Source organism: Phalaenopsis equestris, unplaced genomic scaffold (assembly GCF_001263595.1).
Source record: "Phalaenopsis equestris unplaced genomic scaffold, ASM126359v1 Scaffold000114, whole genome shotgun sequence".
Classification (NCBI taxonomy): Eukaryota; Viridiplantae; Streptophyta; class Magnoliopsida; order Asparagales; family Orchidaceae; genus Phalaenopsis; species Phalaenopsis equestris.
Window position 1 is genome coordinate 434,136 of NW_018164556.1, and position 25,435 is coordinate 459,570.

At 41.7% G+C, this 25,435-nt stretch overlaps 1 protein-coding gene across 1 annotated transcript in view; it reads left to right on the forward strand.

The window, feature by feature from the left end:
• The window catches only part of LOC110021002 (peroxisome biogenesis protein 2), a 48,416-nt gene that overhangs the window by 19,317 nt on the left and 3,664 nt on the right, over positions 1-25,435 (forward strand). Inside the window, exon 6 of the mRNA XM_020719319.1 lies at positions 3,910-4,027. Within this exon, the coding sequence (XP_020574978.1) occupies positions 3,910-4,027 (118 nt within the window). The remainder of the gene's footprint in view (positions 1-3,909; positions 4,028-25,435) is intronic.

Below are 25,435 nucleotides of genomic sequence, written 5' to 3' on the forward strand. Positions count from 1 at the left end.
TTATAGAAAGATTAATATATTATGTATTCAAGAAACTAAATGAGTTGGAGAACAGACTAAGGAGATTGATAACTTAGGTTTTAAACTTTGATATTCTTATAAGAGTCGCACTAGAAATTGTGTATGTGTAATTATAGATAAGAACTTGAAAGATAATGTTGTAAAAATTAATAGAGTTGGAGATAAAATTATAGCCCTTAAGATTATCATTGATACTAAAATTTTTAACATTATAAGTGCTTATGCTCATCAAGTAGGTTTAGATATAGGGTCTAAATATAAATTCTGGAATGACTTAGAAGACTTAATACAAATGGTACCTCTTGAAGAATGAATTTTTATTGTGGGAGATTTAAATGGACATGTCGGTAGAGTGATAGATGATTTCAGAAATATTCATGGTGGCTACGGTTTTGGAGTGACTAATGAAGAATGTAGAGTTATTTTAGATTTTGCTTTAACGTATGATTTTGTTGTTACTAATACTTTATTCAAGAAAAGATATGAGCATCTTCTTACTTATAAGAATGAATCTAATAAAACACAAATCGACTATTTTTTTATGAGAAGAAGAGATCGTCGCTATTGTTAAAATTATAAGGTCATTCGAAGTGAGGATTTAAGTATCTTACATCGTTTGTTAGTTCTAGATTTTAAGTTGAAGAGTTGTAAAATAAAGAATATTAGGACTCATCATCGTAGAATCAGATTGGAGAACCTAAATGACACAAATGAAATTATTTTTATGGGTAAAATTAAAGATTTCAAAATTTGTGATGTTCATGATGAAGCAAATGTTATGTGAGATAAAGTAACAAACGCTATTAAACAAGTAGCAAAAGATGTACTTGAAGAATCAAAAGGAAAAGTTTTTATAAATAAAAATAGTTGGTGGTGGAATAATAATGTGCAAGAGAAGATAAAATATAAGAATTTATGTTATAAAAATTTGTTAAAATATAAAAGTTCAGAAAACTGAGAAAAATATCAAACGACCCGCAGAGAGTTTAAAAGAATAATTTGTGACGTTAAAAATTTTGCTTTTAATGACCTTTATAATAGATTATATACTAAGAGAGTGAAAAATATGTTTATGAACTAGTCAAATAAAGGGAAAAGAAAAACAAAGATTTAACTCAAGTAAAGTGTATTAAAAATGAAAATAAAAAAGTGTTTTTCTTAGAAAAAGATGTTCAACAACGGTGTGTGAGTTATTTTGATAAACTTTTTAATGAAGTTTCTGAAAATACAATTGACCTTAGTGATCTTAATATTGTTAATAATAATAAAACGTCTCATTTTTACCGTCGATTTAATAAAAAAAAAGTTGAGGCTTTAAAGAAAACCAAGGGTAGAAAGTCTGTAGGACCTGATCATGTCTCAATTGAAGTATGAAAATATTTAAGAGATTTGGGAGTTTCTTGGCTTACTAAACTTTTTAATATTATTTTAAAAACTAAAAAGATGCCTGAGGAGTAGAGGAAGAGTATTTTAGTCCCTATTTTTAAGAATAAAGGTGATGCACAAGAGTGTGCAAAGTATAGAGGGATTAAGTTGATGTGTCATACTTTCAAATTATGGGAGAGGCTAATTGAACATAGGTTAAAACGTATTACAAAGATTTCTCATAATCAATTTGGATTTATGCCGGTAAGGCCTGCTATGGAATCTATAGATTTATTGAGAGGTTTGATGGAGAAGTTCAGAGATAATAAGGAAAATCTACATTTGATTTTTATTTAGAAAAAGCTTACGATAAGTTTCCAAGAGATTTCCTTTAGAGAGTTCTTGAGAAGAAAGGTGTTGATATGACTTATATTCAAATCATTAAAGATATGTATACTAGAGCTGTTACTTGTGTTCGAACTGAAGGAGGATTGACCAAATATTTTCCTAATTTTGTTGGATCACATAAGGGATCGGCTTTAAGCCCATACCCTTTTGCTTTAGTTATGGATGGTCTTATTGGACAGTTACAAGAGGATGTGCCTTGGTGTATGCTTTTTGCTATTGATGTCCTTGACGTGGATAAGACGAGAGAAAAAACCATGGAAAAACTTGAATTATGGAGGTCTACATTGGAGTCTAAAGGCCTTCATTTGAGTAGAACTAAAATTGAATACATGAAATGTAATTTTAGTAGTAGTAGCTCTATTGAAGGAATTGTAACTTTGGGTGATCAAATTATTAAAGCTGTGAATGATCTAGATTTCTTGGGTCAGTTATTCAAAGCGATGGTGATATAGATGGTGATGTTAATAGTAGAATTCAAGTTGTTTGGTGGAATTGGAGGAATGCTTCAAGCCTTTTGTGTGATAGAAAAGTATCACTTAGACTGAAAGGAAAATTTTATAAGAGGGTGGTGAGACCTGCAATGCTCTATGACGTTGAATGTTGGCCTTTAAAAGAGAAGTATAATACTTAGTTAAGTGTTGCCGAGATGAGGATGATCATGTGGATGAGTGGTTGTGAACGATTTAGATATCTCGGGACAGTTATTCAAAGCGATGGTGATGTAGACGGGAATGTTAATAGTAGAATTCAAGTTGTTTGGTGGAATTGGAGGAATGCTTCAAGCCTTTTGTGTGATAGAAAAGTACCATTTAGACTGAAAGGAAAATTTTATAAGACGGTGGTGAGACATGCAATGCTCTATGACGAAGGTAGACCTAGGAAGACTTGGGCGTATTGTATAAAAAGTGATCTTAATTTATTAGAACTAAATGAAAATATGACAGTAAATAGGACGCAATGGAGAAAAATGATTCATGTAGCCGATCCCACGTAGTGGGATTAAGGCTTTGTTGTTGTTGTTGTTGTTATTGCTGTATATTTTACCTATATAACTCTATTGAGTAAAAATCAGCCACATGAACTTAGCTCATCGCCTTCTTCCCCGCGAGCTTCTTTTTCTACTGAAAACCCACACAAGTCTTCGGTTCTCCTCACGCACCTCCTTCGTCTCTCAACCTTGCTCGATCTTCCATGCCGTTGCCCTCTTCCCCAAGTTTCTTCGTTGTCGGCTAGGCACAAGCCCTAAATGCTCTCGAGCACGACATCACTGGCTTGAATTCGGTTTTCCCGCACGAGCTACTTTCGTCACCTCCTCTGCACGACAACGGTGTAGAATCTTTCCCCTCTGGACACCGACGTCGAGACCTCCCTTCTCTTCTCTGCTCGGGTGACACTTCGTCCCACTAAGGCCGTGACGCCTCTTCTCTCGTCTCTGCAGGGAGGTAAAACTCACTTTGTCGCGATTTATAAAGCAAAATTGCCTCCCTAGCTTCCGTCCCTTCGCTTCCTCTTCTTCAGTTGTTCATTTCCTCCCCCTTCCTCTATTCATCGTTTCTTCTTCTTTGTTCATTCGATGTCCCAATTTCTTCTTCCCCCTTACAGAACCATTACTCATGCACTTTTCCTTTGCATGAAAAAGTGTACTTCACTTTTAAAAAGTTAAAATAGTAGTATTTTTGATGTGATATGAAAGATTTTAGTGGTATAAGTATAAAAAATAAATACATAAAAATTTTGCAGTATTTATCTAAATGCCCCAAGTAGAACAGGTCTAGGTAAAACCGTTACTGTACCCATCTATGGGAAGGGTTTGAGACACTTTTCTTTGCTTTGTACAGACATAATAGTATTATAATTTGTATTTTTAACTTCTTGGTCATGACATGAGCAACCTAATTAGCCAGGCCACAACCACATCATCAAAAAACTGTGAAACAAAAAAAAAAAAAAAAACTTAAATTTAATATTTTGATTACAAATTCTTAACTAATAACATTTTATTAAAGTATTACATGTTAAACAATCTTACAATATGACTTTGCACCTCTTCCTGACATAATTAAGGAAATTGTAGCTTTAATGTGCAATTAGCTTAGTTCTTTCTTTTACTTGCAGGTATAGAACGCTTATTGAAAGAACTTTGAAAGCGAGACTTGTGTATGGAAGCCCTAATATGAATCGGGCTGTTAGCTTTGAGTATATGAATAGACAATTGGTTTGGAACGAGTTCTCGGTAATTATTCCAGCCTTTAAAACTCTACCTTTTATTGAAGAAATTGAGAAATATTTAATTTAAGCAATCTATGTTTCTAAGAATTTTAAACTTCTAATTTTGAAGTTTTGCCCGTTTTCATCTCATTTTCGTTAAATTGGAATCACCAATGAAGACTCCATTGTGCACTACCGAGAAAAAAGTGATATGATCTTAACACTACATGATCTGCTTGTTAGAACTATATGCCAGAAATAAGTTTTTTTTTTTTTTGAAGTTTTATTTCTTTACTTGTCTTTTAGTTTGAAATATTTTGGGTGTAAAGCATTTGTTTTACATTCAACCAAACGCCAGCAAAATTTTTCAGATAAATGATTTAACTTTACATTATACTTTGAATATTTTGAAATTTTATATACTTGCTGATAAGCTCCTGATATCATCAAATAAGCTACCTATGATCAGTACAGGTACACCACTCTCTCTGAAACAGCTGCAGCCATTATGCCGTGCAATTCAATCCAGTCCACCCATCTCAAACGGCTGGATTCATTTCGTACTTTGATTAACTATTACCACTGCAATATGTACAGGGACTGTCTTTTACTCTCTCGATATATCCATTGTAATATAACTCATATGTTGTGAAGAATATTGAAATCAGCTAGCTTAAATCACCTTCATTCCCCTGCTTTTCATTTCTTTGATTTCAAACCCTTGGGGATATCTCTTCCTACCGACTTCCATTTTTATGGCGTCACAGCTTATCTTCCCAATGGAACAACATTTTCTTCAGCACACAGTGAAAGTCTTCAGCCATTCTGTTTTCTCCTTATTTTTTTCCTTCTTTCGTCTCTTTTTTCAATGGACGACTCAGCTAACTCCTTGGCAGATCAACAATCCAACAATGACTCTACTCTTCTGAAAATGGGTGCTGCTGTTATACCATCTTCTATTAAGGTTTTGATATCTAACCTTAAAAACATTGTCGAAGTTCAATTAAGTGGAGATAATTAACCCATTTGGAAATTTCAAGTCCTCAAATATTCACTACAAATGGTTGTGAAGGCTTCTTTATATGCTCAATCTCCTGCCCAACTACACAAACTATATTAAGCCGATGACCATATCTCAACCAATCATGAACAAACAACCTGGTTTCTTCTGATAAAGCCTTGCATCTGTCTTATATTCCATCATCAACCCATCCATTGCACGTAGATGGTTGATAGCAGCCATATTCTTTGTGAGGTGAAAAGCAGCCGATGAATACACATTTGGTGGAGCTGGAGGGAGGGAGGTTGTTGAGGGGTTGAGATTGAAGCCATGGAAAATAAAAATAGTTGAACACTTTTAAATGAGATTAGTTGGGAAGCTTCTTTTAAGAAGTTGATATAATGACTTCAATTTGTTGTTGGACTAGGTAAATATTTAATGAGGTATGCGGCAGTGAGGAGAGCTGCAGCCCATATGGGAAGAGGTTGATGAGCTTCATGAAAGAGAGTGCAAGTTGTATCAAGTAAATGGCCGTGTTTGCATTCTGCAATATCATTTTGTACTAGGGTATATTTACAACAAACTAATGCAAGATTCCATGATTGGTTAGAAAAGTTTTTACCATGAGATTATTATATTCACTTCCTCCATCTTATCGAAGAAATTTGATGAATGTGTGAAATTGGTTTTCAATTGTAAAAGAGAAGTTAATAAACTTTGGTGCTGTTTTCGATTTGCTATGCATAGGAAATATCCATGAAAAGCAAGAATTGCTATCAATAAATAACACAATATTTGTATCCTTCTTGAGAAATGGTTGTGGAAGACCCCCATACATCAAAATGAACAACTTCTACAAGTTTAAGTAATGAGTGTTATTCTTTAGGAATGGTAGTTGATATCTTTAATCAAATTACATGAGTTGTAAAAGAAATAAGTAAATGAAATACATCATGATTTTTGTTTCTTTGCTAATTGGGGAGAACCAAGCTATGAGGACAAACAAGACGATTGTACTATAACAATACTGAGGAAGAATTTGTGAGAAAGGCTGATGGAGAGTTGTTTGAATGGCTGATGTGAATGGTGTCAAGTCCGTTACAACTGTCAGGGACATTTTGATAGCATGGCTTGATGAGTCAAATGAAACAATGCAGTTACTGTTTGACGGGGCAGCGTCCCCGTACAGGGACGCGGGATGTAGAATCACGTTAGATTCGATTTCGACCTGTTTGTTCTAGATAGATTGAGGGCTAGCCGGTCCTCTCTCTTACATGAGAGTGTCTCCCACCCTATTAGGGCAACTCCTCATTACCCTAAGTCTATCTATGTTGCTCTTGTCATGTTTTATGGCACTTTTGGCATATGTGTGTTCGAGACAGTCGCCAACAACTCATTTTCTCCCTTCAAAGGTTGTATCCAAGGGTGTTTATCCTTCCCCAACTCTTCTGCATCTCTCCTGCTGCGTTGCCACACATCTTTCTTTTGTTGCAGCCAACCAGAACAACCGTTCCTCATTATTTTTATGTAATTCAGCCACCGCCATCGCATTCCCCTTTCTTCTCTTCGCCGTTGTTGTTGTTCCAAGCCTTTAGCTTTGTTGTCATCACTATTCCAACCTCTCTATTGTTTCCTGCAACCTTCAGTTTGTGTAACTACCTATTTGTTTTTCCAATAATAATATTTGTTTGATTATTATTGTTTGGGTTAACACCGCTATCATTTGGTATCTGAGCTAGCCTAACCCTATTCCTATCCTAAGATTACCTAGACCCTCCTACCTAACTGAAATGTTGTTTCTGCTCAACCGACATCACACCCATACACCCTTTCCCACATGCTCACACCCAAACCTTAATCATTCCACCGATGAGACAAGTGTCGGACACCAATCAGAAGTTTATCTTAGAAAAGATACAATGGTAATTCTGTGGAGTGCTAGTATGACTTGATAAAATTGAGGAAAGGACTAGTGGATAGGTCATCATTGATCGTGATAGTGAGATCCAAGGAGGTGAACGAGAAGAACATATGAATCCTTTTCGTAGGGATGGTTTCAATGAAGAGTAGAATCAATCACGATGCTTTGAGATTTAATATTAGAGGAGGCCAAGAGAGGAAGTGCTTGTTGGAGGATATAAAAACTTAGGAGTGAAAGTGGATATGTCAAATTTCGAGGGAAGAATGAATCTGAATGATCTCATTGAGTGGCTTGAGATCGTCGAGAGGATATTTAAATACAAAGAGGTACCAAATGATAGAAGAGTGAAGTTCACTGTCATTAAGCTGAAGAAATGCATCGTGTTGTTGTGGGAGAATCTTAAGAGGGAGAGGAAGAGAGAAGGTTGGGACAAGATCACTGCTTGGGAGAAAATGAAGAAGGTGATGAGGTACAAGTACCTACTAATTTGTTACAGATAGGACTTCTTCTTGATGCAACATCAACTGTTGATCGCCACATCTTACAGGCACAATTTAATCCCAAGATCAAGCGACAATAGTACACCGAGTTGAGCATCCAGGTCGACCCCACCTAAGGAGAAACTAATTTAGGGTGTAGAACAAGTGAAACAAACCAACATTCACAAATTTTGTCCTGTCAGGAAGAGCATTAAGTGTCGCGGTTTTGGGCACAGGACATTAAATTGCCCAAACACTAGTAGGGAGCTTTTGAAGAAACAATGACCCATTAGACATTGAAGAAGTGAGGTCACAAAGGAGGAGTATCAACTTTCAATTGATGAGCGATAAATGCATATTGTTCAAGCATGATTAAAATTTATTGTCCAAGATAGTCATGAGTTTGAGGAACCAACACCAGACACATGACAACCCCAAATAAGTAAATTTCAAACTTTTCAGATGTATAGTCTACTTTCTAAGTTGCCCCTACTAGGGAGGACCAACATATCAGAGGTGAGAAACTTTTGTGCTGATTTTGGAAGATTATTTAGTCATTTGGCTATCAAGGTTAGTTCAGCGTACCCACTGACAAATGATCAGACAAGCTGGATGAATCACTGCGTTAGAAATTATCTTGGGAGTTTTATGGGAAAGAGCATCCTACAATGGGATCCATGTCCATTCAGAGAAAAAAGAGGTATCTTCTGAGTGATTACTATTGAGAGTTACCCAGTCTGCTGTAAACTTTATCTCATAGTTGACTTTTGCTTACATATTGGTTTATTAGATACACTCAGACGAGTACGGGGAGTGGAAGAATTAATTACAAATGTAATGGCTTGAAGTTTGGTTCATTAGGATAACCATCCATGTGCAGTTTCAGTTTTGATTGTGCCAAAAGAGGGTGAATATCTATTCTATCAGGATGTGGTTTGGAATGATAATACCCATATGATTGACTTACAGAGAGGTTGCAACAATCTGCTACCTTTAATGCGCCCATCCAAACTTCATCCTTCAAGGAGATAGAAATGTCAACGGATGAGGTCGATGCTCGCCCAATCCCGAGAGATTGACGTGAGAGTGTCTGTGTATAGGGGTGTGGGCGCAGAATCGCAACTGATTCGGTCCAGACAGATTGAGGGCCGAGTGGTCCTCTTTCTTACGTGGGAGTGCTGCCCACCCTATTGGGGCCACTCATCGTTACCTCAGGTCTATATATGTTGTTCTTGTTGTGTTTTAGGGCAATTTTGGCATATTTGTGTTTGAGACGGCTGCTGGTCTCCGTTTCTCTCTCCAAGGGCTGTATCCAAGGAACGAGCGGTGCTACGGCTGTATTTTTATTTATCCTTCCCCAATTCCTCCACATCCCTCTTTTGTTGTAATCTCCCAGAACAACTGTACCCGATTGTTTTTCTGCAGTTCCGGCCACCACCATCGCATTCCTTTCCCTCCTCTTTGCCACCGTTGCTGTTCGTGGCCTTCCGCTTAACTGTCATGTTGTTACAGCCCCTCGCTGTTTTCTGCAGCCATCAAACCTCCAAACTACTCCGCCCCTTTCCTCACTGCCACCGTGCAAACAGCCATCCTCTTGCTGTCCTATTATCCACCGCCTCCCTCTTGCTTGCCACTGCCCTCCTCCCTTGCTGCCACAACCCAGAATCACACTCTCTCTCCATTTCTGTGCTGTGTAGCCCTATCTTCCTTGCTGCCACTGCCCAGGACAGCCAGCCTTCTTGCTGTTCCGGTGGCTCCTCCTCCCCTTCACTGCCATCAGCATCCCCTTGTTGCTGCCCAACTATCCCACTCTCTAACCAATCCTTGCTACCTCTCTGGTGGCCCAAGCTCTCGCTGATCACAACGACCACCCCAAGATCCACCATAAGTGAGTTTATGTATTGTGTTTGTCGTTATTTTCCATTTTTGTATATTGATTGTAAATGTTATATTTTCTTTTCCAGTAATAATAATAATTTTCTTATTGTTGTTTGGGTTAACTTTGATATCATTTGGTATTAGAGCTAGCCTAATCCTAGTCCTATTCTAGGGTATCTGAACCCCCAACATCACACACATATACCATCAACTACACCTTTCCACCACTCCCACGTGGCATACTCAGGCCATTAAATCCCAGCATTGGCGACAAGCCATTTCCACTTAGTTTCTTGCTTCACAACAACAATGGACTTTGTCCCTAGTTATTCAGCCTCCAAACCGACACATATTAGGTTTGCTGTTGGACCTTCAGGTTTAAGTTGAAACCTGATAGGTCTTTCGACCGCTACAAGTGTCATCTTGTAGCTCAAGGGCTCAGAAGCATGGTATAAACCTCATTGACACATTCAAACCTATTGCTAAAGTGTCCACAGTCAAAATCCTTCTCACAGTGGCCTTGATTCAAAACTGGCCTATTCTGCACCTTGATATATCTGATGTTTTTCTTCACGGCAAGCTACAATAAAAATATCTATATGCAATAACCGCTTGGCTTTCAAGATTCTCACTACCCAAACTGTGTTTTTCTGTCAAGGAACCTCCAAGGCAAGTTTTCATCAAAATTTCCTTTTATGTTTGCAGCCAAGGGTTCAAATTCTGTGATGTTGATCCCTCCTTTCTTGTTTCTACGAATGGCAATACACAAATCCACTTGCTTATTTGTGTAGATGACATTCTAGTCACAGAAAAGAAACAGAGCATTGTAGACTGGAAGAGTTCGCCAACTCTTATTACAATGAGATTATCCACATCTGCAACTCTTGATGAATCCTTCGATAATTCAAAATTCTATCATCAAATTGTGGGCTTCCTACAATATCTAACGATCACCAGGCAAGATACAGCCTTTAGAATGAATCAACTATGTCAATCTCTGCATCAACAATCTAACAAGAGTTATCAACACCTCAAACAGCTGCTTCAATACATTAATGAAACAAATCACGTTGGCCTTCCAATATGCAAAGGAGATATCACTCTACACTGCAATTCGGATTCTAATTGGGTTGCCGATCGATCTGATTGAAAATTAGTAACTATTCACTGCACTTTTCTAGGATTTGCACTATTTCCCAGCGTGTTAAGAAACAGCCAATAATTGCAAAATCTTCTATTAAAGTTGAATATAGATCTCTAACTTTTGCAACCTTTGATATCGTATGCCTTTGTCGGCTTGGTAAGACTTGTAAATTAAATCTTCTCAACCTACTTCATTCAATTGTGATAGCACCTTAGCCTTGACATTAGCAAACTGTACAATTTTCCACACCAACAAAAAACATATCTAGATAGAATATCACTTCTTGGAACTCATACTTTCCAACAAAATCACAGTTTTACGTATCAGCTCCCATGATTAGCTGGCATACATTCTCAATAAGCCATTGCCACTGGCTCGGTTTAAATAACCCTATGACAAGTTGATCTCCAACATATGGATCCTCAACTTGAGAGGTGGTGGGGGCGTCAAATCGGGTTCATGAGTTGGGTTCAGGTCTGAATCGAATTCGACATGAATATTAGGCATGTCAAATATTAACCCAAACCATACCCTACTTCAGTCCAACTAACCTGAACTTGACATGCATAACTTGTTTTACATATGCAAAACAACTATCCATGTCAAATTTGCGTCAGTTTTGGGTTGGCTAGTCAACTCGAACACAGTCTGAAAGATTAAACATGTTGGAATTCTTGACTAGAACCTGATCCAAAAATTACTCAGGGTCAAAGTGAACCCGAATGTAAGACTCGGATTTAAGTTGTGTTGGCGCGTCAAGTCAATTTTATTAGGGATGCTGATTATCAAATAAGCTTATCTATGATCAATATAACTGCACCACTTTCACTGTTTCCCCTTAATTCAGTGCAGTCCGCCCATCTCAAACATTGTTGGCATCGATTTTTATAATCGCATGTGTGGAATGTCCACTTGAGCACGTCAGGGTCGCACTATGTGCAAATGAGTTACCTATAACTCGAGACACCCGTTCGAGACCCACCGACATGTATTGAGGGGTACGCAGCCGGGGTCGCTTTGCTATGCTTTGATATTCGCTTGAGCGAAGGCCGGTCGACATTCTGTTCATTGGACAACCGATCGAGTCAACGAATGATATTCGTCACACTACGCGCGAAACTGACTCAACTTGACCCGAACATCAGTGGAATCATCGAGATGACCCCGAACGACAAACGGAGCGCGCGAGCGTGTTCAGAATGCTGACTTCACCCGAGAAGGACGTTCATTTCACTACGGTTTTGCGGGCTTACAATATGCGGATTATCATTTTTGACTCGATAGTCGAAAAAGTGGTCTGAATGACCCCAGACAACAAAATAGACTGCGCGGTCACGTCCGAAACGTCGATTTTGCTTGGGGGAAACCCTCGTTTTATTGCGAGGACATGTTCGGCAAAAATGTGCGGAGAGCTTGTAAGGATAATAATAATAATAATAATATAATAATAATAACAATATTATTAATAATAATAAAACATTATCTCTCTTTTTCTACTTGAAATGCATGGCAGCTCGCCCTCTCTCTCTCTCGCTATTCTTTTTCTTTTCTTCTCACCCACACACAAAAAAAGAGTTGTTCCATGCAGTTAAAAAAGATAGTAAATAAATAAATAAAATTATAATAAATCCTATCTCTATCCTATTTTACAGAAGTAACGCGCCTCTCCAAAAATATGGCATCTTATTGCAAACTTTTTTTCCTTCCTTGGCTCTTCTCGAATAGACGCGACAAAAAAAAAAGATCCCGCTCATATATGCGACGGACGGGCCTCCCTCCTCCGGATTCGCGAAGACCCCAAATCCTTCTTTGCCGATGACAGCGTCGACGATGTCGCCATAGACTAGCGCCGTTCCTCCTGCCGTCGCCCAACCCTTCCATTTTCCACTTTTTCTGCTTCATTTTTGTTCGGTCAAGCTAATTCCATCGCCAGTTCTCCTCGCCGACGTGCTTTCCCCTCACCGAAACTCCTCCCTAGCCGAGTAGCACCTCCAGTCGAGCTTCCTCGCCGAAACCGCCTACCACCACCTCTGTCTACTTACTTTTTTCTTTTAGCCAGTCAACCTTGCTGGATTTTTTTCATCCCACTAGATTTTGTCTCGCGACGTCATGTTTTCACTGGAGTAAAGTAGTGAGGAAAAACTTCAATTTTTTTGTGCTTTTCTTCTATATTTACTTCACTCTCGGCACTCACCACCGACAAACTAACATTCGCCATCTCGCCGTTTCAATTTTTCGGTGACCATACACCTCGCTGGACCACCACGACGTTGCTGGACAGCAAGCATTGACTTCGTTCAAGAGGATACGAGGGACTTCTACCTCACATGCAAGCTCCAGCCGAACTTATTTAGGCTTCATGCAAACCACGCGACGATATAACTCTTCTTCTCCTTCGCATTTTACTTCTTAGCCGACCTTAGGTTGCAAGTGTGATAGGCGTGTGGGTTCGATCGCCCACACGGGGTGTGTGCGCCGACGTAAGTCAGCGCTGAGTCAGTGCGACGACGTTCCTATGTGATAGATCGATTGTTTTCCTAGAGGTGACCTATAAGATAAGATCCTCCTTGTGCAACTAATTCTCTTTTTTGCTTTAATTGTCCCGATCTTTTAGAAAAATCGAAAAGTAGATTTTTGCAAAATGAGAGTATATGAGTTATTAGCTCATTTTACAAAGCTCGGAACGGTCGTGAAATCTGGAAGAGCATTGTCGTTAGTCTGTTTCATGACGAGGTGGAGAATTTCCCCTTAGGAGCTCTAGGGAGAAGTTCCCCACTTGCCTCGCCAAAGCAAAGACGACAATCGCCTTCTTTTTATATATTGACCCTAAGTCCCACGATAAGGTCTTTAGTACTGGAATGACTCCCCATTACATGTGTATGTTTGCATGTTGCATGCCACATAACATGTCATTTCGCTCTGACCGACCACCCCGGTTCGACGAGCATTTCACTTCTTTCCGATCGGCCGCCCCGACCCGACGATTATTTAACTTCGCTTCGTCAGGTCGCACTGACCCGACGAGAATTTCACTTCGCTCCGACAGGCCGCCTCGGCCCGACGGGCATCCCACTTCATTTCAATCGGCTTTCCTGAGCCGGTTGACATGACACTTTGGCTCGACCGAATTTCTCAACCCAGTCAACCAACTACTTGCACATCCATATTGGCTTGCATGTGTGTTTGCATTTTTGCATATTGTAACACATATGTATGAATACATTATTGTATTCCGCCTTGCATCTGTATGTCTACATGATTATTATCAATGTCTGAGTTGCATATCCCCTGGAGCCGCTGCCATCACGACATGTTCATCTTTTTCGGGCCCCTGCCGCCATGACATGCCCATTCCGTCAGGTCACTGTCCTATCGGCATACCTCCTGAGGCCGCTGCCATCACGACATGTCCATCTTCCTAAAGCCGCTGCCATCACAACATGTTCATCTTCTTCGGGCCCCTGCCGCCATGACATGCCTATCCTATCAGGTCACTGCCTTACCGACATATCTATTAAGGTCGCTGTCACCATGGCATGCCCATTCTTCATGGGGCCCTTGCGGTCACGACATGCCTACTCTTTATAGGTTGCTGCCCTATCGGCGTACCTTCTGGGGCCACTGTCACTATAGCATGCCCATCTTTTTCGGGTCGCTGCCACTACAGTATGTTCATCTTCATTTGAGTCTCTGCCCCATGACAAACTTATCACTTATGTGTTTTGATTACTTATCTGCATTTGCATGTTCGCATTGATAGCGAGCCAGACCCGTTAGGGGAGTGACTCCTGTGTTGGTTGCGATGCCTTAACGAGCATTGCTTGCCGGGTCAATCCCGATGAGCAATGCGAGTTAAGTCATTAGGATTGACACAAGTATGAATGTGCTTGGACTCCAAAGGATCTAAATAGTGTCATCCCATTTTGTGACACCTTTTAGATTCTTTGGATTGTTAGGATGAGACCAGTGAAGCGACCTGTCAAAGTCATACCATATCCAGACTTACCCCACACTTAGATATCAGGTTGATGCACTTGTCGTTAGATGGTGTGCTAGACTAGGGTTTATGATGCTAGATAGTATTTTTGACACCTCTGACTATTTTTGTTTGCTGTGTTGTCTTGCACTAGCCATGTGTCACTTTCTCGCCTTTTTTCGGTGTGCTTGCATGCTTCTTGTGTGTGATAGTATATTAGGGCGATCTTCTGCAGGTGCCGTGCCTATTTATACACACTCACACAGGTGCTTTTAGGGGGGAGCATGTAACGGTCTCTAATCCTTTGCTTACAAGTGCTCTTTAACTCCCTTTAATTATAAGGCACAATTTATTCTTTTTGTGATATATGACGTGCCACTAACATTTATTTTATGCAGGCCGAGTCTTTATTTTCTATTTCAAATGTATTTGATAGTGTCATAGGAGAGTGTATCGGAAATAAAGTACGAGACGGGTTTCGAGACGAATGACACATCGAACCATGTGACGAGGACCAGAAATAGTAGCTTGTGTCCCGCATCTTAAGTCCAAAATTTATATTTTTGTATAGACTTAGGACCGAGAATGTATATGCGCAGTCCGACCGCTTTTATTGTTTTTACTGGATTATGTTGCCGGTCCAGCGACATTTGAGCTGTTTATATATTCTTTTGAGGTGTTTTTTCTCCTTTTCTTTTTATGTGTCTTTGCATGTTGGAGCGTTTTATATTGCTTCTTTTTGTGCATCTGAACCTCACGAAAATGCAACCTAGGCTCACTGAGGACCTTAAAATTTAATTCTTTATATCTAAAAAAAACATAATAATAAAAAATTTAGATAATCAAAATTTTATGATTAAAAGACTCAAGATTTTTCTACATGACATTCGGGATGGTTTTACAATGGTTTGCATGCATGACCCATAACCCAGTCATATTCAATAGCCTCAACGCTTAGGAATGTGGTAGAGAACTGCATCATACTTGCATGTCCTGATGAGTATCCCCCGTGCTTCTCCAATCCGACTGACTCAGCATAAATTCGCCTAGGTGGTTGTCTAGTATGTGTAGTGTTAGGAGGTTTCCCAATCCAGAAGGGATATAAGTCCTCTTGTTGGAGAGTTTACAACTTTGTAGCTGTATCTCCACTTTCTCCTCCTTCCTGAGGCATCCTTGCCACTTCGGTAGGTATAAGTCTCACCTCTTGGAGCTCCAGCTTTTAGTTATATGATAGAGTTTCGTTCCTTTGACCTTAGGGCTACCGAGATTCCTGTGGATGACGCAATTCACAGATTGCTGACCAGGGATCTCCGGTTGTGTTGTGTCGACTATCTTCACAACCAGGTAGACTTAGGGTCCTAATGTTTTGAGATGACGACTCTGTGGTACCCCGACCTGGCTACCTCTACCTCATAGGATTACTCTTCCCTATCTCTTGACTACTCCTGTTGAGTCACTTCTACTCATTCGACTTCGTTTATGTCATTTTGCGGTCTGATGCCGATAAGCTGTCGCTTGTTCGGGATATGATGATTTGTCCTCTGCTACTTCTACTCATTCGACTTCGTTTATGTCATTTTGCAGTCTGATGCCGATAAGCTGTCGCTTGTTCGGGATACGATGATTTGTCCTCTGCTCCCTTATGGTCCATATGTGCTATGACGTATTGGGATACCCCTGTTGAAGTGATTTATGGTTATTTCGTCGGTTTTGTGAGCTGAGAAGTCGCTACCCATTTACACGTGGGAGATTCACTCTCCGTCCGATGGCGCAGCGTGAGTTTAAAGCATCGAGACCGTTCCATACGAAATAATTACTTTTTGATAACCTATACCCCAGGTTCTTGATGATAAAAAGAAACTCCTTTCATCGAGAGTCTTCTTGGGTATCCTCTGAGATGTAATTAACCAGTAGGAATACATTCATCTGGGAGACTTTTGACCCCAGAACAAAAAAATGTTTATCTTTTGTTCTCTGGTTACAGGTGGCTTATAAAGAGATTTTACTCGTGGATGTTGTTTTCGAGGTACTTCGATCTGATTCTGTTTGGACGTATACTCTCGACCTATGACACGAGGATTATCCCTATATAAGCCTTCCAACTCTTTTCTTTTTGATTTGTTTGCCGATTTGTTGTCGTACGTTAGTTCCCTATTCAATTCCTCTCCTCTTCGAGTAATTCATTTGGTTCGGGAGGGAGATTTACTCGAATAAGAAAATTATACGACGACATACAAAAAGGCAGACTGACGACTTCGAGATCTAAAAGAACCGAGAGAAAAACAATCTGGCGACTCCGCTGGGGATTAGTCTCTCTCCATGCTAAGAGTTTCGCTTTTGTTCTGGGGTTGTAGTCTCTCTCTCTGTGTATGGGAGTTTCACTCACATTAACCTGGGTTGTAGTCTCTCTCTCTGTGTATGGGAGTTTCACTAATACCTGAATTTTTTTCTCAAGTCATTAGTTAAGCTTGTAATCAAACATTGGTTTCAGTCTATACGTCAGTTGCTAGGGGTAGCAATTTGGCGTATTATGTTTTGCCTTCTCACCCTCAGCACGTTGAGTCACTGCATATTCGTACGTGTCCGTGCTGTTGTACTATTTTTTTTATTATTGATTTTTCTTAACATTTTCTTTTTATTGATGTGTCTCTTTTTGCTTGGCAGACATGGAGAGCAAGGGAATCATGATGATTGCTACTACTGGGGGGAACTCTGTCTCTTTTTTCTCTAGTATTTTCTGTGCTCCCGAGGGTAGTATAACCTTCGGTTAGTTTTAGCACCCTATCCAGATTACCTTGGGTAATCCTACGCCTTTTGAGGCCGTTGCTCTGTACTCTTTCCCTAAGAAGAGGAGTCGAGCACATAGAGTTGCTCTTGCTGAGGTAGCTCACGTCGAGTCCGCCCCTTCCTTAAAGAAGAGGCTTGCGCCCGATGATGATGTGTCGCAGCGCCCTTCAGTCTCCTCCAGGCTGTCAGGTCGTCCCTCTATGTTTTCACTAATTTCACTGCCTTCGACAGGTCAGTCTTCTGGCAGCACTGTTGTTGCAGTTGTCCTCTGCTGTGGTCTCGGACCCTGTGGTCCCGGTTCTCTCTGAGGTTGATCCTGTTCCCAAATTGGGCAGGAAGCCCCGGAGAAACTGGAACAGGTTGCTTAGGGCCCAACAACAGGTTGTTACTTCTACTGTTTTGGTTCCAATTCACGAAGAATCCCCTGCTTCGATCTCGGACCCTGTGTTCCCGGTTCCCTCTAAGGTTGATCATGCTCCTAAGTTGGGCATGAAGGCCTGGAGAAACCGGAACAGGTTGCTTAGGGCCCAACAACAGGTTGTTACTCCTACTGTTTCCGTTCCAATTCACGAAGAGCCCCCGACTCCCACGGATCAGAACCCCTTTTCTGTGCTATCTGGTTGTCAAGACTATCCTTGCTAGGATCGTCAGGGAAGCTCATCCTGCTCGTGGTGGTGCATGCCGTCTCAGACCTACTGTCCATATTGATAAGGCTACCGCAAGTCTGTTGTCTAAGAAAATTGTGGGGGTCGTTTCCTCTTTGAGGGGAAAAGGGCACATTTCTGAGAGGGAGCTCCTCACCCAGATTTCTGAGACGTCTGAGCGGGTCGTGAGAGAACTCTTTCATTTCTCTCACCCTCGAGGTCGTCGTAGTAAGACGTAGGCTTCAGCCCATCGTCTACTACTCCCCGAGGGGGGTCTCCTTCTGTTGCACATGGGGTTAGGCCCACCGGGGTGTTGTTAGGAACCCCCAGCGTCAAGGAGCACGTGATGGAGTTGGAGGCCACTAATGTGGAGTCATCTCAAGGATGAGGTCGCCAGGAGCAAAGGGACCTTGTTGCACTCAAGCCACATGGGTAGTCTAAGGAGATCATACATGGCTTTAATTCGCGCCTTGCTCGGATGGAGGCAATGAATGACATGGAGGGTCACGTGGAGGATCTTGGCCAAAGGGTTGATGGACTCGAGGAGGGGGACGTCACCATGCATTCAACAATCAGAGGTATGATGCTTCAACTTGAGGTGACCTTAATGAGTCAAGTGACTAAGTTGTAGAAGGATTTTATGGGGAAACTCCAAGAGGTGCGAAGTGACTACAAGTTGGCCTTCACACCTCTTGAAGCTTCCCCATAAAATCCTCCTGCAACTTAGCCATAAAAGTTGGGCAGTTCGCACCTCTTGGAGCTTCCCCATAAAATCTCTTCCTTGTAGGCACTTCGCACCTCTTGGAGTTTCCCCATAAAATCCTTCTGCAACTTAGTCACTTGGCCCATTAAGGTCACCTCAAGTTGGAGCATCATACCTCTGATTGCTGAATAAATAGTGACGTCCCCCTCCTCTAGTCCATCAACCCTTTGGCCAAGATCCTCCACGTGGCCCTCCATGTCATTCATTGCCTCCATCCAAGCAAGGCGCGAGTTAAAGCCATGTATGATCTCCTTAGACCACCCATGTGGCTTGGGTGCAACGGGGTCCCTTTGCTCCTGGCGACCTCGTCCTTGAGATGTCTTCACATTAGTGGCCTCCGACTTCATCACGTGCTCCTTGACGCTGGGGGTTCCTAACAACACTCCGGTGGGCCTAACCCCATGTGCAACGGAAGGAGACCCCCCTCGGGGAGTATTAGACCGATGGGCCGAAGCATACGTCCTACTACGACGACCTCGCGGGTGAGGGAAATGAAAGAGTTCTCTCACGACCCGCTCAGACGTCTCAGAAATCTGGGTGAGGAGCTCCCTCTCAGAAATGTGCCCTTTCCCCTTAAAGAGGAAACGACCCCCACAATTTTCTTAGGCAAGAGACTTGCGGTAGCCTTATCAATATGGACAGCAAGTCTGAGATGACATGCACCACCACGAGCAGGATGAGCTTTCCTGGCTATCCTAGCAGGGATATAGTCTTGACAACTAGAGAGCACAAAAAATGGGTTCCGATCCGTGGGAGTCGGGGACTCTTCGTGAATTGGAACGGAAACAATAAGAGTAACAACCTACTATTGGGCCCTAAGCAACCTGTTCCGGTTTATCCAGGCCTTCCTGCCCAACTTGGGAGCATCATCAACCTTAGAGGGAACCGGGAGCACAGGGTCCGAGATCGAAGCAGAGGATTCTTCGTGAATTGGAACCAAAACAGTAGAAGTAACAACCTGCTGCTGGGCCCTAAGCAACCTGTTCCAGTTTCTCTGGGCCTTCCTGCCCAACTTGGGAGCAGGATCAACTTCAGAGAGAACCGGGACCACAGGGTCCGAGACCACAGCAGGGGACGCAACTGCAGCAGCAGTGCTACCAGAAGACTGACCTGTCGAAGGCAGTGAAATCCGTGAAAACACGGAGGGACGACCCGACAGCCTGGAGAAGACTGAAGGGCGCTGCGACACATCGCCATCGGGTGCAAGCCTTTTCTTTGAGGAAGGGGTGGGCTCGACGTGAGCTACCTCAGCAAGAGCAGTTCTATGTGCTCGACTCCTCTTCTTAGGGGAAGGACACAGAGCAACAACCTCAGAAGGCGTAGGATTACCCAAGGTAATTTGGATAAGGTGCTAAAACAAACCGAAAGTTATACTACCCTCGGTAACACAAAAAATACTAGGGGAAAAGGAGATAGGGTTCCCCCCAGTAGTAGCGATCGTCACGACTCCCTCGCTCGCCATTCTGCCAAGCAAAAAGAGACACGATCAATAAATAGAAAATATTGAGAAAAATCAATAATTAAAAAAAAAAAACATTACAACAGCACAGACACGTGCGAATATGCAGTGACTTAACGTGATGAGGGTGAGAAGGCGAGACAAAATACGTCAAATTGCTACCCCTAGCAACTGACGTTTAAAATGAAACCAATGTCTGATTACAAGCTCAACTAATGACTCGGGAAAGAATATAAGTTACAATAATGTGAGCAAAACTCCCATACACAGAGAGAGACTACAACCCCAGAACAAAAGCGAAACTCTTAGCATTGAGAGAGAGACTAATCCCCAGCGGAGTCGTCAGATTGTTTTTCTCTCGGTTCAATTTAGATCTCGTAGTCGCTAGTCTGCCTTTTTGTATGTCGTCGTATAATTTTCCTATTTGAACCAAATGAATTACTCGAAGAGGAGAGGAATCGAATAGCGAACTAACGTACGACAATAAATCGACAAATAAATCAAAAAGAAAAGAGTCGGAAGGCTTATATAGGGATAATCCTCGTGTAATGGGTCGAGAGTATACGTCCAAACAGAACCAGATCAAAGTACCTCGAAAATAACATCCACGTGAAAATACCATCCACGTGCAAAATCTCTATATAAGCCACCCGTAACCAGAGAAAAAAAATAAACATTTTTTGTTATGGGGTCAAAAGTCTCCCAGAGGAACTTATTCCTACTTGTTAATTACATCTCAGAGGATATCCAGGAAAACTGGATACCCAAGAAGGCTCTCGATGAAAGAAGTTTCGCTTTATCATCATGAACCTAGGGTATCTCGATGAAAGAAGTTTCGCTTTATCATCATGAACTTAGGGTATATGTTATCAAAAAGTAATTATTTCGTATGGAACGATCTCGATGCTTTGAAACTCACGCTGCGCCATCGGACGAAGAGTGAATCTCCCAGGTGCAAATGGGTAGCGACTTCTCAGCTCACGAAACCTACGAAATAACCATAAATCACTTAAACAGGGGTATCCCAATACGTCATAGCACATCCGGACCGTAAGGGCAGATGACAAATCGTCGTATCTCGAACAAGTGACAGCTTATCTACATCGGATCACAAAGTAACATCAACGAAGTCAAAGGAGCGGAAGTAGCTCAATAAAGGTAGTCAAGAGGTAGGGAAGAGTAATCCTATGAGGTAAATGTAGCCAGGTCGGGGTACCACGGACCCGTCATCTCAAACCATTATGACTCTAAGTCTACATGGTCGTGAAGTTAATCGACTCAATACAACCTGAGATCCATGGTCAAAAATCTGTGAATTGCGTCTTCCACAGGAATCTCAGTAGCCCTAAGGTCAAAGGAACAAAAATCTATCCTATAACTAAAAGTTGGAGCTCCAAGAAGTGAGACTTATACCCGCCGAAATGACGAAGATGCCTCAAGAAGGAAGAGAAAACGGAGGTTCAGCTACAAAGCTGTAAACGCTCTAACAAGAGGACTTATATCCCTTCTGGATCGGGAAGCCTCCTAACACATTACACGTACTAGACAATCACCTAGGTGAATTTATGCTGAGTAAGTCAGATTAGAGAAGCACGGGGGCTATTCATCGGGATATGCAAGTATGATGCAGTTATCAACCACATTACAAAGCGTTGAAGCTCTATTAAATATGACTGGGTTATGGCCATGGTTGCAAACCATTTTATAACCAGCCCGAAGGCCATGCAGAAAAAGTAAAGACTGATTTTGGGCCATGCAGAAAAAGTAAAGACTGATTTTGAAAAATCTTGAATCTTTTAATCCTAAAATTTTGATTATCTCAATCTTTTTTTATTTTGTTTCTTTAGATAGAAAGAATTAAAATTTTAAGGTACTCAGTGAGCCTAGGTTGCATTTTCGTGAGATCCAGATGCACAAAAAGAAACAATATAAGACGCTCTAACATGCAAAGACAAAGACACATGAGAAGAAAAAGGGAAAGAAAACACCTTAAATGAATATATAAACAGGCCAAATGCCACTGGACCGACAACTTAATCCAGTAAAAACAATAAAAACGGCTGGAATCCGCATATACATACCCGGTCCTAAGTCTATACAAAAATATAAAATTCGGACTTAAGGTACGAGACACAAGCTACTGCTCCTGGTTCTCGTCACATGGTTCGATGTGTCATCCTCGAAACCCGTGCCCCTACCTTATTTCCGATACAGACTCTCATAGGACACTATTAAATACATTTGAAATAGAAAATAAAGACTGAAATTGCATAAAACAATTGTTAGCGGGCACGCCATACATTGCCAAAATAACAAGAACAAGCCGTGTCTTATAATTGTTATAATTGGGGGGAGCTAAAGAGCACCTGCAAGCAAATGATTAGAAACCGTTACATGCTCCCCCCTAATAGCACCTGTGTGAGTGTATTTAAATAGGCTCGACACCTGCACAACGCTCTTCTCGATGTCACGACGCTTCCGAGCTTTGCAAAATGAGCTAATGACTCACATTTTCTCATTTTGCAAAGATATATTTTTTGATCTTTCTAAAAGATCGGGACAACCAAAGCAAAGGGGAGCGAAGGGAGCTCCAATGTCTAGGATTTTTGTGCTAGGGCTAACAGTCAAATATGATTCACTGAGCTATCGTAGGAGAATTAGTTGCGCAAGGGAGGTTTTATCCTATAGGTCACCTCTAGGAAAACAATTGATCAATCACATAGGGGAGTCGCTGCGCCGACTTACGCCGGCGCACACACCCCGTGTGGGCGATCGAACCACACGCCTATCACACCTACAACTTAAGGCCGGCTAGGATGTAAAATGCGAAGGGGAAAAAATGTTATACCATCGCATGGTTTGCACGAAGCCTAAAGAAGTTTGGCGGGAGCTTGCATATGAGGTAGAAGTCTCTCGTATCCTTTTGAACGACGTCGATGCTTGATGTCCAACAACGCGTGGTGGTCTGGCGAGGTGTATGGTCGCCGGAAAAGTGAGGCGGCGAGATGATGGATGTTAGCTTGTCGGTGGTGAGCGCCGAGAGTGAAGGAAATGTGGAGGTAAAGCCCAAAAAAAATTGAAGCTTTTCCTCACTATTTTACTCCAGCAAAAACACGACGCAGACAACGTAAAATCTGGTGGGATTTAGGAAAACCGGCAAGGTTGACCGACTAAAAGAAAAGGAAGTAGACGACGGTGGTGGTCGGCGGTTCCGGCGAGGAAGCTCGACTGGAGGTGCTACTCGGCTAAGGAGGAGTTTCGACTAGGGGTAAGCACGCCGGTAAGGAGAACCGACGATGGGACAAACTTGGCCGATCAGAAACGAAGCAGAAAAGCATAAAAAGTAGAAAATGGAAGGGCTGGCTGGCGGCAGGAGGAACGATGCAGGTCGGCGGCGACGGCGTCGGCGCTGTCGTTGACGAAGAGGAAGGATTCGACGTGTTCACGAATCCGAAGGAGGGAGGCCCGTCCGTCGCGTGTATGAGCGGGATCTTTTTTTCGCGTCTGTTCGAGGAGAGCCAATGAAAGAAGAAAAAGCTTGCGATAAGATGTTTTTTTTTTGGAAAGGCGCGTTACTTCTGTAAAATTGGATAGAGATAGGATTTATTATAAATCTATTTATTTATTTACTATCCCTTTTTTTAAGCTACAGGGAACCCAAACAGCGACTTTGGAACCTTGGACAACAACCTATAACGCTCTTATACTCCAAACAGCGGCTTTGGAGAGCGCTCCTATACTCCAAACAACGGCTTTGGAGCCCTAGACAGCAGCCTACAGCGCTTCTACGATACCAAGCAGCGGCTAGGAGCACTGGGTAGTGGTCCTATAGCTTCCTATGACTCCAGGCTGAAGTTAGCAAGCTGCCACACCCCAAAACAGTCCTAAAACAGTAAAGCAGTAGACAATATTAAGCAAGAGCAGCCCCCAAGAAGTAAATATTCAATTTTAAACAGCGGTCATATGTGGCCAAAAGCGACTCTATCTAATGCATTGGATGGAAACATCTCTAGATCAATCTGACTTTCGGTTGCACTATTGCCGCTCAACAACAAAAAAGATAATTCTTCTGAATTGAAACGATTTATTATGGTATTCATATCCTTGAGATGAAATAATAGTCTGAGCAAACTCGCTAATTCAATTTTTACATCTTAAACAGAATAACAATCAAGACCTTCTTTAGAAGATGACTCAATATGACAGATATTTTGTACCCCATCATAAACATCAGCAGGTTTTAAAACACTGTAAAACGGCTGAATCAATGTCCCACAGGAGGCAAAAATGGAGGAATCAGAGTTAGCAATTTTCAAAATGACAATTTTCACAAAAGCAAAGTGCCAATCAGAAACTCAAGAACATCACAAAAGGAAAACTTTGAGCCTGCCGGTGAAAGCAAGAATGCAACGAATGGCTTTCAGTATAACATGATCCTATAATCTGTGAAGAGGGGATGACCTTGTGAAATGATTCACACAAGAAAAGTAGATTTCAATTAAATAGCTATGCATTTTTTTTTCTGACAACCAGACAATTTCTTTCAAAATTAAATTCTACAGTACTCTAAACATTTCGTAACAGTGGGTGAAAAAAAAATCCTCATCAACCCTACTCAGATTTGCAAAATCCATGGTTTAAGGTACGGATTCAACAACAGCAGAAATAATCACCATGAGATTTGAATTAAATCATGCAGGGAGGCTGAAGCGAGCAGGCGTGCTGAGCAGAATTTGTCGAGAGCAGGGAAGACTCCGTTGCACGCGAGCAGGGAGCCGCCGAGGGTGGGTGAGAGTGAGGAGCATGCGAGTGGGGGTCTTCGATCGTGAGAGGAGCGGGTGAGGCGAGAGTCTTCGGCGCAACAAAGGGTCGAGCACTTCGTCTCTTCCTGTCGAGCGGGATCGAGCAGAGAAGTCTCGGGAGAGGAAGAAGGCGAGCGGGAGAAGGTTGGCGAGCAGGAGCTTCGTTCGGGGGAGCTGAGCGGAAGCGAGCTGGAGAGAGGAGCTCGGGAGAGGCAGAGGAGGAAGACGAGCAGGACAGGGGGTCTTCGGTCGAGTGAGAGCAGGAAGTCAAGGCTCTCGTGCGCGAGAAAGAAATAGGCCAGCGGGAGAGGAGCCGTTACTCGAATCAATTGGTGGGAAAATAAATGATTTCCAAATGTAAATGATTTCCAAATGTATTTCCAAATGTAGGGGAGGTTCAATTGGAAAGCATTAACACCTGAATATTTTTAATTAAGACAAAATTTAAATAATTTGTTTGAATTTTGAAATTTAAATTTCAAATTCAACTGAGCTGGTGTCTAGCCCGTGTTCAACCCGAGTCCAGTCTGAATAACCCGAATTGAATCCGAATTGAACCCAAGTCGAACTTGGGTTGAGC